The sequence below is a fragment of the Ceratotherium simum genome, chromosome 8 (assembly GCF_057802395.1).
Source record: "Ceratotherium simum simum isolate JZ-2026a chromosome 8, ASM5780239v1, whole genome shotgun sequence".
NCBI lineage: Eukaryota > Metazoa > Chordata > Mammalia > Perissodactyla > Rhinocerotidae > Ceratotherium > Ceratotherium simum.
This window is the reverse complement of record NC_141907.1, coordinates 44,280,877-44,295,156: the sequence shown is the minus strand read 5'-3', so window position 1 is coordinate 44,295,156 and position 14,280 is coordinate 44,280,877. Positions and strand designations below refer to the sequence as shown.

Here is a 14,280-nt window from a genome sequence, read left to right as displayed (position 1 = left end):
GGGGCTTTGGGGGAAAAATAAATAAATAAAATCTTTAAAAAATAAAAATAAAAAAAAATAAATTAGTTACTCTGACCTTATTTTGGAGAGACTAGAAGTTTTTACTAATAGTAGAACTTTATAAATATCTCCAAGATGTAAGGGCTTCATTTGTCTGCCAAGGGGAAACAGTCATAAATTCTTTGTTAGATCAAAGAGAACAAACAAGCATTTCAGAAATAACGTGGCTATGTTTTTTCCCCCCAAGACTGAAGTTTTACATACTTAAGTATTCAGTAAATGAATGAATGAATAAATGAGAGTTTTGGATAATGGTCCATAAAAATTGAGATATGAATTGAAGAAGACATTAATTCAAACAAATATTTGCAAAATGTTCAGTCAGTTAAGTTCTAGAATAGTATCCTCATATAGTGATTTCTATACTTGAGTTCTACAGCAAAGAAAAGCTGCTAAAGAAATAGAGAAGTTGATATTCATCCCATAATATGTGTCTTAGTAGATTAATTATATAAATGTGAAGCAAAAAAAGTTTAAAAATTTACTTTCGTTCAATCATTGACAATTTATTGAGAATTTACTATGTACAAATATCTAATGTCCCTAAAGTGTACTTCAAAGTACTTTTAGTTAAAATGACTAATAGATCTTTGATCTTATTTATACAGGTATTGCCACATACAAATCAATTTTAAAGTTTTTTTTTCCCCTTTAAGGTATCCAGTTTTGGTGAAATATTTCTTTTATATGCAGATTCTATTAATCTGCATACTAATAAGTTGCATGAGGATATTTTAGCTAATTTTATGTTATCCTACATAGACAGATGAAGAAATTAGACCCTGCTGTCTGTTTGGTATTTTAGTAGTAGTCAGTTAACCAAGTGTATTATACTATAATACATAAACTTTAAAAAACCTTGGATTTCTCTATAATAAGTGACGAGAATTTAATATAGTAAAAACTCAGGATATTCAGTCTTTTTTGTGTGTGTGTGAAGAAGATCAGCCCTAAGCTAACATCCGTGCTAATCCTCCTCTTTTTGCTGAGGAAGACCGGCTCTGAGCTAACATCTATTGCCAATCCTCCTCTTTTTTTTCTCCCCCCCAAAGCCCCAGTAGATAGTTGTACGTCATAGTTGCACATCCTTCTAGTTGCTGTATGTGGGACGCGGCCTCAGCATGGGTGGAGAAGCGGTGCGTCCGTGCGTGCCCGGGATCCGAACCCGGGCCACCAGTAGTGGAGCGTGTGTGCTTAACCGCTAAGCCACGGGGTGGGCCCAGGATATTCGGTCTTAAGAGCAAGATAAAAATAACTATTTATAACCAAAAATGTGTCAACAAAAACATTGGGAATTTCTGATAAAGAAAATAGTAAAGTACATATAGAAATAGAAATGCTTAAATTAATATTATTGTCAACAGATATTCTACGCTGACTCTGTACTTTGTTTCTGTAGAATTCTCCAAGTCCCTGCTGCTTACTCTCCTGTTGATCCAGATTCACCACCAGCATTATCAGTTCATTTTATGAGAAAATGTAATCTAAAGTACATCCTTGTTGAAAAACAGCAAATTAAGGTAAGTGTGGGTATATAAATTGTGTTTTTTATGTCTGTTACATTTATCTTTCAATCGAAAGGGTCCCATCCTCTGTCTTGATTTCTAAATTTACTAACTCAGCAGGGTTTCTCAGTATCAGCACTGTTGACATTTTGGGTTGAGTAATTGTTTGTTGTGAGGAGTGTCCTGTACAGTATAGGATGTTTAACAACATCCCTGGCCTCCACCCAATAGTTGCCAGTAGCACACTCCAGTTATGACAACCAAAATTGTCTCCAGACATTGCCAAATGTCTCCAGGAGGCACCCTGCACGCCGCACACTCCATTGAGAACCACTACTCTTTGGCGTGAACATATCTTCTAGTCTCATAATAACATATTGTGCACTGTTTTGAATTGCCTTTCTCTTTCCAAAGTTGTTCCTATACTAAGAAAATTTTATAATACTGTACTTGAAACTTTTATTTTTGTATATTTATGGCAATTTACAGTGGTCAGCAACATTAAAAAGTTATAACCAAGCTTAGATTTTGAAAAAGACATTGACACTTAGACTAGACCTTTCTGGAAAACTAAATTTATTATTTTTTAAATTTTTAAGTGACTGCCAACCAAAGATCTAGCCAAGAAACACGGCTTTAGGGGCAAGAGTTGATATATTTTCAGCTAGATGCAGCCCATATTTCATTATTATTTCTTCATTTTTCTTTTTTTGTAAAATATTATTTTACCAAAGAGAAAGGAAGAAGATTTTGGAAGGTATTTACCCATTTCCTATATGAGCCAGTTTATATTGGGGGTAACTTAAATTCTTTTTTTTTTTTTATAATTTTATTTATTTATTTATTTTTACCCCCCAAAGCCCCAGTAGATAGTTGTACGTCATAGCTGCACATCCTCCTAGTTGCTGTACGTGGGACGCGGCCTCAGCATGGCCGGAGACGCGGTGCATCGGTGCATGCCCGGGATCCGAACCTGGGCTGCCAGCAGCGGAGCGCGAGCACCCAACCGCTAAGCCACGGGGCCGGCCCCTATTGGGGTAACTTAAATTCATTCCACCTGTGTATGTGTATGTGTGTGCATCTGTATCTGTATATATAGCAATAAGATGTATCAAGAGCTTGAGATATATGGAGGACTTCCTAAAGAGTCATGGGTAAGGCCTTTAGAAAGAGACAACTAAAGTATTAATTTGGTTAATAAATATTTTCTAAATACACATTTATCAGTGTCTGGCCAAAGTTTTCTCTTCTGTTCCTCAAATTATTATTTCTTTGTTGATAAGTAAGCAAAACTAAAATGGGGATGTGACTTTCATTTTCCTTAACAACCTTGGTGAAAGTTTTATAGAAGAGGTGGTTGGGTGTGAGAATTAATTGTCAATATCAAGCCATTCTTTATGACTGCATATAAGAAGGAGTTGGGTACATAGCAAAATCTCATAGAAAGTACCTTGCTTCCTATTCTATGACTTTGATGATGGTATAACTTAACACAGGAGCAATCAAGAAGTATTTATTGAGCGTCTACGGTATGCCTGGCATCCACTAGAGCAGTGGTTTTCAGCTAGAGATGATTTTGCCTCCCAGGAGACATTCTGCAATGTCTGGAGATATTTTTTATTGTCATGGTAGAAATGGGGTGCTACTGGCTTCTAGTGGGTAGATGATGCTAAAAATCCTACAAGGCACAAGACAGCCCCCCACAAAGGTTTATCTGGTCCATGTCAGTAGTGTTGAGACTGGGAAACCTTGCACTAGAGACAGGGTGTTTGGGAGGGCATTATTATGTGAAAGAAGCCCAAGACATGATTCTTGCCCTCCAGTTGCTTTTATAGTTGGAGAAGAAAGGTTAATACTCCTGAACCTGTAAGGTCTACATAGTGTGATATTGCCCTAAGCGAAGTAAATGTAACCTAGTAGAGATAGGACAATTTTAATGGAGGAGGATGGTTTTGATCTAGGTCTTAAGAATTGTTAAGCCCTTAATTTTTTTAACATTATAGGCCACTCCACACCCTACTCCTAGTACACACACAAGCACAAACAGAAAGCGCTACAGGTTCCTGGGTTGTGACCTTTTTCTCTCATTTATATTGATTTCTTTAATGTGAAACTTAAGTTATGTTTCATTACACTGCTTTTTATCAACCTAAAAAGGTATGTTCAAAGGAAACTCACTTTCAGCATGTACAAACTGAATTCGGCATCTTTTCATCCAAACTTACTTCTGTATTAATCTATCTCCATCCACCAAATACCTGAGCCAGAAGTTCAGCAATCTTCTTAGGCTTACTCCATATCCAGAAAGTCATTGAGCTTACTGATTCTTTGCTCACAGACCCTTTTTGTCCACTCCTGTTACAACAGACTAGTTCAGGCCCATATAGTGTTTCTGAATTTTTGCAAAAGGTTCATTAAATGGCTCTCATTTATCAGTCTTTCCTTGACGAAAGTCTAGTCTATGCTGTTGCCACCTTCAAGTGGATCCCATCACTTACAGGTTAAGATCTAAACCTCTTACTGTTGAGTATACATAAAGTTATTAAGGATTAGCATCTCATCTCCTATCAACAGCACACCTCACCTTCTCCCTCTCCCCCAGTTCTGCAAATTACTGGAATGCTTCGTGTTCTCCACAACAACAACTTTGTCAGGTTACGTACCCTGTGTGTGGCTGTCTTCCTAAAATACCCCTATTCTTTATTTGGAGAATCGCTACTTATAACACAAATATTACATATGAAGAATCAATCTCTGACCTTCCAAGCAGAGTTCAGCCTCCTCTGTTTCCATTAACATTTCAAGCATATTTCATCATCACACCACATTGCATTGCCGTTGTGTTTTTATGTCTCTTTATTTTTAAGGTGAGTTTGAAAGTAATGACAGCACTTTACTCTTGGAAGTTTCTCGTTTATCTTTTTATCCCTGGATATATAGCAGGGACTCAAAAAAAGCCATGTTGAATGAGTAAATGGATATTTCATATTACTTCTATATAAAAAAGAATGCCTTTTAACATATTCATATTGTAAACTTTGTTCCCTGTCCAACAGAAATTCAAATCTTCCTATGAAACATTATTGAACTATGATACATTTGCAGTAGAACATGATGACCTAGTACTCTTCAGACTTCACTGGAAAAGTGTTGAGGTGAACTTGACGCTAAATGAAAGAAAAGAGGAATATGAAAAAGAAAAAACGACAAACAGCACAAATTCTGAGAACAGCAATGAAGAAAAGTCAGAAGAGCACATGGATGTGAGGCTAAAGCATTGCTTGGCTTATGTTCTCCATACATCAGGCACTACCGGGATACCTAAGATTGTCAGAGTCCCTCATGCATGTATAGTGCCAAACATCCAGCATTTTCAGTAAGTTCTGTCCTTAGAATCCTTCTTCAGAACATGTATTTTGAAGGGAAAAAATAATTTTAAAATATCTGTTCTTTATAACTGTTGTTCCTAAATTGATAGTCCTAAGTAATTGGGTCTCTTGTTTCAGCTATATCTGAACTTTAGTTCTCTGCGGACTAGAGCTTTACCTGTTTTATCCAGACCTGGAGCCAAACAACAAATGATATAATTGGAAGCTTTGCTTCTTAATTAAGAAGGGAGGAAGCACATTCCTGGCTGAGGTACCAGCAGAGGTATGGGAGAAAGAAGGAGTTTGGCTTTCTCGAGTCCATTAGGACAGAGCAGGAGCCATGTGATCTGAGGGGGCAGGAGCCTGGTGTGCCCTGTTGAAGGAGTTTGAACTTAATCCAATAGATGATGAGGAACCATTAAAAAAGATTTGCATTTCATTAAGTTCACTCCTGTAGCATTGTTGACTTTGGTTTTGCTATTATGGTCAGGAGATGAGCAATATCTATGAAGTTGAGATTCACACCTTGTGAAGAAAGAAGAAAATAGAGGAGGGAGGGAACCAGAGGTGGGTAGTCTTAGGAAATCGAAGGAGGAAACAAATAGAAATAGAAACCCCATGAGACATGTAATGTAACCCCATGATATGTAATCTTACATCATTGTAAGTTTTGTGTAATTTAAAGTTTTCTAGGAACCACAGTTAAAAAGTAAAAAGAAGCAGGTGAAATTAATTTTAACAAGATAACATAATTCAGTATATCTAAAATATTAATATGTAATCAATATAAAAATTGTTAGTGAGGTATTTACATTCTTTTTTTATACTAATTGTCTTCAAAATCTAGCATGTATTTTACACTTATGCATCTCAGTGTGGACCAGCTACATTTTTAGTGCTCAATAGGCACATGTATCTAGTGGCTATCATATTGGACAGCACAGGTGTAGAAGGAGAGAATAGTTAAATGCTGCAGAGGGAGGTGTCTGTTGTCATTGACAGCCTGGTCTTAAGTGGCTTTACTTCCAAGGGCCCAGGGTTGAGGACAGATTACAGGCTGGAGATAGGGAATGAGAGATAAGGAAATGGAGAAAACAAAGGTAAAGTGTTATTTTCTGGAAACTAGTTTTAACAGAAAAGAAAGAATTCTGGGAGGGTGTAGGTTTTTTGTCTTTGTTTTAAGATGGGAGAGGTTTATAAGTTAAGGGTAAAGAATTGGTGAAGAGGGTTGGTTTGAAAAATCAAGTAGTAGAAGTATAATCACGTGTCCCATAATGATGTTTCAATCAAGGACGGCCCACATAGACAACGATGGTCCCATAAGATTAGTACCATATAGCCTAGGTGTGTAGTAGGCTATACCATCTAGGTTTGTGCAAGTACACGATGATGTTAGCATAACAACGCATTTCTCAGAATGTATCCCGTCGTTAAGTGATGCATGACTGTATTGTAAAGGAGTAAGATACTTAGAGATGGGAAGGGATGACATTTAAAATACTGGGTAGAATAACTCTTCTTTAGAGAGCCTTAAGAAGATAAGAGGGATAATAAATTATATAAATTCTTTATGTAATAAGGAATGTTAGAGGAAGCTGATGAATTGTAATTTTAGTGTGAAATAGAAAGCAAAGTCCTATGCTAAGGGTAGAGGAGCTGAGATGGGGTTGGAGAAATAGTGAACCTGAAGAGAGTGGAGCAGGTTTGGAATCTGGGGGAGGTGGGAGAGAGAGCTGACTAAGAGGAACTGGGCCTAACAGAGGCAGGAATTGTCTGTAAGATTGGAGCAAATATATGCTTAGTGAGGGATGAGGGGCTGATTTATGAGTAAAGTATAGAAATTTCTTGATAGCTGTTTTGTGTTTGAACTTAATGAAATCTATTTTCCTTTTAAAAATCCCTTTTTGGTTTACTTTTAGGTTCATAAGTAAGTAAAGTGCTAAATAATTGGATTCTGAAGAGATGAAATGTTAAGATATCTAATTTAGAAATTAGGGCCCGCCCCGTGGCTTAGCGGTTGAGTGCGCGTGCTCCGCTGCTGGCGGCCCGGGTTCGGTCCCGGGCGCACACTGACACGCCGCTTCTCCGGCCATGCTGAGGCCGCGTCCCACGTCCAGCGACTGGAAGGATGTGCAACTGTGACACGCAGCTATCTGCTGGGGCTTTGGGGGAAAATAAAAAAAAAAAAAAGAAAAGAAATTAAAACAGTAATGTTAAATTTTCTATTTGATTTGGACTTAAATTCCTAAGCTAGGGAGTACCAAATTTCACGTACATCTTCGAACAATCTTATTTCTCTTGCTGACTCCCCCAATATTACCAGAATAATCTGTTAGTAAGACAAAGCTGAGTTTACTGCTTATGTTGGTAAGAGGCAATGCTACCTACCTCAAGAGTGTGATAGTCGCAGAGAGGGAAGGGCAGGATCTGATTTATTGAGATTTTGAAGTCTAGTTTAAGGCAGATCTTTCAATATAGGGGCTTAATTTTCAGGATTGGGAAAGATTTATGATATAAGAATTAAGGATTGGTGGAAATGTCAGGGTGATTTTTGAGGAGGGGTGTTCAGAGAGCCTTGGGATGTAAACTGTTGATGCTTTTATTAAAGAATTTATTTAGTTTTCAGTCATGAACAATAAAGTGCAATTTTTATTTTCTTGGTCTAGAGTCTTCTAGAATAATAAAATTAGGCTAATGAAGACAATGGAATAGTAAAGTTTTGTTAATATAGGCAGTGAACTGTGGGGGTAAACCTGCTTTGTTTTGTTTTTATCAACTGTGACAGTACTACTCTCTGAGAGCAGATTATAGGAGTTTGATTTCCTTTTTTCTGTTTGTCTTTTGCTTTATTGTTGTAATAACACATGAAAAGAATTGTGTTGTTCATGCCCAGAGGCACTCATTTTACAAGGGCAGATATGGTATCTCTCTTCTGTAGTGATAGCATGGAATTGACCTTCCCTTGAAATATTTACTAATCTTTCTAGATTATGCCAAAAAAGAAAGAAGTTAAGATGAAAAGTTGCTCTTTGATAGCTCTGCATCAAATATATATAGAGTCTTTAGTTGTATGAGTGTTTGTGAGGCTTTTAAAGGAATGGTTTTGTTTTTTGTGAACAATTGCCTAGTTTGATTGCGGAGTCAGAAATGAAATGGAAACTTACAACTTTTGTTTCAGTCAAACAAGAAAAGTAGCTCAGTGAAGAAAAAAAGTAAATCTTTTCTTTCTATTATTTTGGTGTGGCTTTTTTTTCCTCTCCCTGCCCTCCTTTTACTTCTGGAGTTTGATGACTTAATATAGTTCTTTGAAGGAATACCCACCAAAACATATTCTTTTATATGTTGGCTTAGGTTATTTTGTTAAATACATTTTTGTAATCATATCCTGAAGAGAACTTACAGTTATTTTTCTTGTTGAATTCTATTCTCAATTGATCTTTCTAAAATTAAATTGTTAGATGGACATCTTTTCTAACATTACATACCTTAAATAGTCTTCTGTTGAAATTAAAAATCTAACATATACAGGTACAAAGGCAGGTACAATTTTGAAGTCTTTTAAGAATGATATTTAAGAATTAGTTGATGTTTATGACTTTGCACAAGTTACTTAACCTCCCTGAATTCTCTTTTTTTTCATTTTTAAATGGCAGTAATAATCAAACCTGTTTCATAAGGTGGTTGGGAAAATGAGAAACAATATATTAGATACATAGCACTAAGCCTCACAGGTAGTAAGCTCAACAAACCTTTGTTCCATTCCATCTTTTTCCTTTAAAATCTGTCTCTTTTCTCAACTTTTCCTATATCGCACACTTCTTAAGCTGTTCTCTTGAAATTAACTGCCAAATTCTCCATGAATGCTTAAGACTGTCCACTTTTGTTCACAGAATTGAGACACTAAAAATGATTTTCAGTTTAAGCTTTATTGGGAGCCTGTTATAAAATTCGCTCTCTCCTGAATACTAACTAGGAAACCAGACAATATTTGTGAAGAATAATTCCGTTGAAAGTTGAAGTTTGAGGGCCGGCCCCGTGGCTTAGTGGTTGAGTGCGCACGCTCCGCTGCTGGCGGCTCGAGTTCGGATCCCGGGCGCGCACCGAAGCACTGCTTCTCCGGCCACACTGAGGCTGCGTCCCACATACAGCAACTAGAAGGATGTGCAACTATGACATACAACTATCTACTGGGGCTTTGGGGGAAAAATAAATAAAAAAAAAAAAAAGTTGAAGTTTGAGTGTAGCCTTTATCATACAGTGGGTTTTTATCTTACCTAAGACACAAATGTAATACATACTATAATTAGATTTTTTAAAGCTTCATACTGTTGAGAGGAAAAACTTTTCTTCTACTCTCTAGGATCAGTGTCTGGGGACCTGTGAATCAGACTGACAAAAGATAGATTAGCAGAAGAAAAAACGTTTATTTGTATACATATGGGAGCTAACAAGAAGCAGCTAGCTGATTGTAGGGGAGGCAAACTTTTACTTTTTACCCTCTTAGGGTTCCTTTTGGCTGGGCTGAGAATTAGATTGACATAAGACAGATCAACAGGAGAAAAACATACAAATTTATGTAATGCAAGTTTTACGTGACGCGGGATCCTTCATAAGGAATGAAGACCCAAAGAATGGTGAAACCTACTTGCTTTTGTATTAGGTTAAACACAGAGAGGCAACTATGGAAAAGTGACTAAACTATTAGGGAGGCTAAAGAAAGATAAGAATTATTTTAACAAGATCTGTTTGTATAGAATTCTCTCAGTCTCAGCTTCTCATGCTTGATGATAAGAATGTTACTTTCGGGCCGGCCCCGTGGCTTGGTGGTTAAGTGAGCACGCTCCACTGCTGGCGACCCGGGTTCGGATCCCGGGCTCGCACTGACGTGCTGCTTCTCTGGCCATGCTGAGGCCGCGTCCCACATACAGCAACTAGAAGGATGTGCAGCTGTGACACACAACTATCTACTGGGGCTTTGGGGGGAAAAATAAATAAATAAAATCTTTAAAAAAAAAAAAAAAGAATGTTACTTTCCTTTTGGTATAGGGAGGACATCTTTCATATGGGAGTTTCATCTGCTTTTATGAATAAAAAAGGAAGGTCACAGTGTTTTTCTTGTATATGCTGTTTTTCAAGTGCCTTTAACTCAAAATAGTCAATATGCCAGAGCAGCATGTTTTGGGGTGGTGTGTTCTGAACTTCATGGTTAAATGGTTCAAGTTAAAGGTTTATGTACCTAACTTAGTAGGGGAAAGAGAGGGGAGGAAGAGGTTTCTATGGGAAGAACAAATAGGTTTCTTTAGAAAAGACAAAGGGAGATAAGAAACTTTTGTGATAATGTTGGTCTATGCAGGTGAGAGTAGTCTTCCCTTCTTCAGGGCCATAAAACTCCCCTGCAGAGGGGATTTATGGAAGGTTTACTTTTGGTCTCCTTCTTGGGAGTAAAAGCCAACCTGAAGGGGGAATTTTTTTTTTTTTTTTTTTGGTGAGGAAGATAAGCCCTGAGCTAACATCCATGCCAATCCTTCTTCTTTTTGCTGAGAAAGAAGACTGGCCCTGGGCTAACATCTGTGCCTATCTTCCTCCCCTTTATATGGGACACCGCCACAGCATGGCCTGACAAGTGGTGCCTCGCTGGGCACCCGGGATCCAAACCTGGGCCACCAGCAGCAGAGTGCACGCACTTAACTGCTACGCCCCGGGGCTGGCCCTGAAGCAGGGATTTATGGCAGAAGTTTCTGCTATTAGTCAGATAAGGGAAGCTCCAAGAAGGCTTCTTTCTGCATTTGTTGAATCCAAAATGTTTTCAGCTTTAAAATAATCTTAATACCAACTCTAGGGTTCGAGTAAGTCTCCACAATACCAAATTTGGAGATATTTTGAAGTTAAGATAATCCCTGCTTTTAGATAGAGTGGGTTTTGTGTGTTTAAATTGAAGCAGTGCCATAGGCTCAACATTGACAATTATGGATATCCATTATATCAGTAATATCCTATCCACATATATTCTGTTCTGCTCTTTGTTCAGCTACTGAGAGAAAATGCCCACAAGTGGGAAAAGGGAATCAGAGGTCTCTATTAAGCATTGTTGAATAAGTAGGATAGAATAAATCAAGATTCTACTAGAAATACAGAACTAGGAGGATATATCAGGGATTTATTACAAGAAATTGGCTTACAGTTGTGGGGGCTGGCTAAGCAAGACTAAAGTCTATAGGGTAGACAGAAGGGGGTGATCATGAGCAGGCTGGAACCCCATGGGCATGTGCTTGTCCACAGGCCAGTCAGGAAGGAAGATCCAAGTGGAAGGGAGAGTAATTACAGACCCAGCTGCTGTTTGAGTCTCTTCTTCAGAGAAGGCCTAAACACTCTTTTAAAGGCCTTCCAACTGAGTAAATCCAGCCACCCAGGACAATCTCCCTTTTGATTAATTTAAAGTCAGTGGATTAGGGACTTTATTTATTTTTTATTTTTTATTTTATTTTTTATTTTTTAAGATTTTATTTATTTATTTTTTCCCCCCAAAGCCCCAGTAGATAGTTGTATGCCATAGCTGCACATCCTTCTAGTTGCTGTATGTGGGACTCGGCCTCAGGATGGACAGAAAAGTGGTGCCTCAGTGCGTGCCCGGGATCCGAACCCGGGCTACCAGCATTGGAGCACGCTCACTTAACCACCAAGCCACGGGGCTGGCCCAGGGACTTTAATCACATCTACAAAATCCCTTCACAGCAGCACCTAAATTAGTGTTTGATTGAATAACTGGATTGAATAACTGGGAGAAGGTGTGTGCTACCAAATGGTAGCTGACTCCCTTCTGTCTTTCAGCTCTCAAGAGAGAATATCCCTTGTCTTCTCCCTTAGTAAGAAACATAGTAGAAAGGGAATTCTGGGGACTGTAGTTCAATCCAGCCAAGTTGGCATATCAGAAAACCATCACAGATAATAAAATGTCATGGTAAAAAATAGATGTTACTTTATTTATTTTTTTTTTTTTTAAAGATTTTATTTATTTATTTTTTCCCCCCAAAGCCCCAGTAGACAGTTGTATGTCATAGGTTCACATCCTTCTAGTTGCTGCATGTGGGACTCGGCCTCACGTTGGACGGAGAAGTGGCGCCTTGGGGCTTGCCCGGGATCCGAACCCGGGCCGCCAGCATCAGAGCGCGCGCACTTAACCGCTAAGCCACGGAGCCAGCCCTAGATGTTACTTTAGATGGCTTTTAATCCTAACATTTATAATTCTTACATTTTATTTTATTTTATTTTATTTATTTATTTATTTTTAAAGGTTTTATTTATTTATTTTTCCCCCCAAAGCCCCAGTAGATAGTTGTATGTCATAGCTGCACATCCTTCTAGTTGCTGTATGTGGGACCCGGCCTCAGGATGGACGGAGAAGTGGTGCCTCGGTGCGCGCCTGGGATCCGAACCCGGGTCACCAGCATCGGAGTGCGCGCACTTAACCACCAAGCCACGGGGCCGGCCCTATAATTCTTACATTTTAATCTAGAATTAATAGCACTATTTTGGTTAATCTAAGAGAGAGAAATAAAAGTCTGGCCAACATCCAGAAACTTAATGGTCATGAATACTTTTTCAGGATATGTGTATACCAAATGGTAGACATTTCTCATAACTACATTCTGTTTTGCCTTAGGGTACTTTTTGAGATCACATACGAAGATGTTTTGTTTCTGGCTTCACCTCTGACCTTTGATCCTTCTGTTGTGGAAATATTTGTTGCTCTATCAAGTGGTGCCTCTCTGCTTATTGTACCAACTTCTGTCAAAGTGCTCCCATCGAAATTAGCTGCTGTTCTCTTTTCCCATCACAGAGTGACTATTTTGCAGGTACTTGTAGGTGTAAATGAAATGTTTCGTCTTTCATTATTCAATATTTTAAGTGTTTTAGAGATATTTTATATTTCTGTTGTTCTTTACATTGGATCAATGGTAATCTAGTTAGATTATCAAGGGCTGTCTCCTGATAATGTCACTTTTTTGTTTGAGAATTAAACAAATCAGTTAATTCTGTCTAGAAAATTCTTTTACTGTGCATTTTGTACATAGTGTGATAACTCAAGGAACTTGACTTTCAAATCTGTTAGGATATGCTGCCTCTCCTGTCTTTAAGTTGGTTGTGTTTCTCACTAAAAGCTAGTTTAAGTCAGTTAAATTATAACTGAGTTAGAAATTTAGGTTTTCTTGGGCCGGCCCCATGGCTTAGCGGTTAAGTGCGTGCGCTCTGCTGCTGGCAGCCCGGGTTCGGATCCCGGGCGCGCACCGACGCACCGCTTCTCCGGCCATGCTGAGGCCATGTCCCACATATAGCAACTAGAAGGATGTGCAGCTATGACATACAGCTATCTACTGGGGCTTTGGGGGAAAAAAATAAATAAATAAATAAAATTATAAAAAAAAAAAAAAGAGATGGAAGAATTAAAAAAAAAAAAAAATTTCAAATTGTCCATTAGGGCTTCTTCTAGCTTTTATTGAAAGAAACCACTTAAATATCTTTATTCACACAGAACTTTTTTAAAATTGTGAATGATGAATACAAACTGATATAAACTCTACTTCTATGGTTTAGGAAGAATTCCACACTTGAAAAATAATATTAGGGCCGGCCCCGTGGCGTAGTGGTTAAGTTTGGTGCCTTCCACTTCGGCGGCCCGGGTTCACCAGTTCGGATCCTGGGCATGGACCTACACACTGCTCATCAAGCCATGCTGTGGCGGCGTCCCACCTACAAAATAGAGGAAGATTGGCACAGCTGTTAGCTCAGGGCCAATCTTCCTCACCAAAAAACAAAAACAAAAACTCTCAACAAACTAGGAATAAAAGGGAACTTCCCCAACATGATGAAGGACATCTACAAAAAGATTACAGCTAACGTCATACCTGATGAAAGACTGAATGCTTTCACCCTAAGATTGAGAACAGGGCAAGGATGTTTGCTTTTGTCACTTCTCTTCAACATTATTCTGGTTATTCTAGCAAGTGCAATAGACAAAAAGAAAAAAAAAATTGGACAGGAACAAGTAAAACTCTCTTTATTTGCAGATGACATGATCCTATATATAGAAAATCCCAAGGAGATGGGGAGGGAGAACTACTAGAACTAATAAACAAGTTTAGCAAGGTTGCAGGATACAAGATCAATATATAAAATCAACTATATTTCTATATAATAGAAAGTAAAATCCAAAAATAAAATTAAGAAAATAATTATATTCACAATAGCATCAAAAATAATAAAATAGGAATAAATTTAAAGAAGAGCAAGACTTAACACTGAAAACTATAAAACATTGTTGATAGAAATTAAAGAGCTAAATAGATGAA

The 14,280-nt window shown here is 38.0% G+C and overlaps 1 protein-coding gene across 6 annotated transcripts in view; it reads left to right on the top strand.

Moving 5' to 3' along the window:
* The window catches only part of AASDH (aminoadipate-semialdehyde dehydrogenase), a 34,309-nt gene that overhangs the window by 3,932 nt on the left and 16,097 nt on the right, over window positions 1-14,280 (top strand). For 5 of the 6 annotated variants that reach the window (XR_015552921.1, XM_087434360.1, XM_087434358.1 and 2 more), the window contains 3 exons: window positions 1,460-1,580; window positions 4,622-4,941; window positions 12,594-12,786. Coding sequence is in view for 5 of the 6 variants with exons in the window: in XM_087434358.1 (XP_087290484.1) it covers window positions 1,460-1,580; window positions 4,622-4,941; window positions 12,594-12,786 (634 nt within the window). In the remaining variant the exon portion in view is untranslated. Of the gene's footprint in view, window positions 1-1,459; window positions 1,581-4,621; window positions 4,942-12,593; window positions 12,787-14,280 lie in introns of those variants that run through there. The other variant, XM_014787503.2, reaches the window with a different exon arrangement.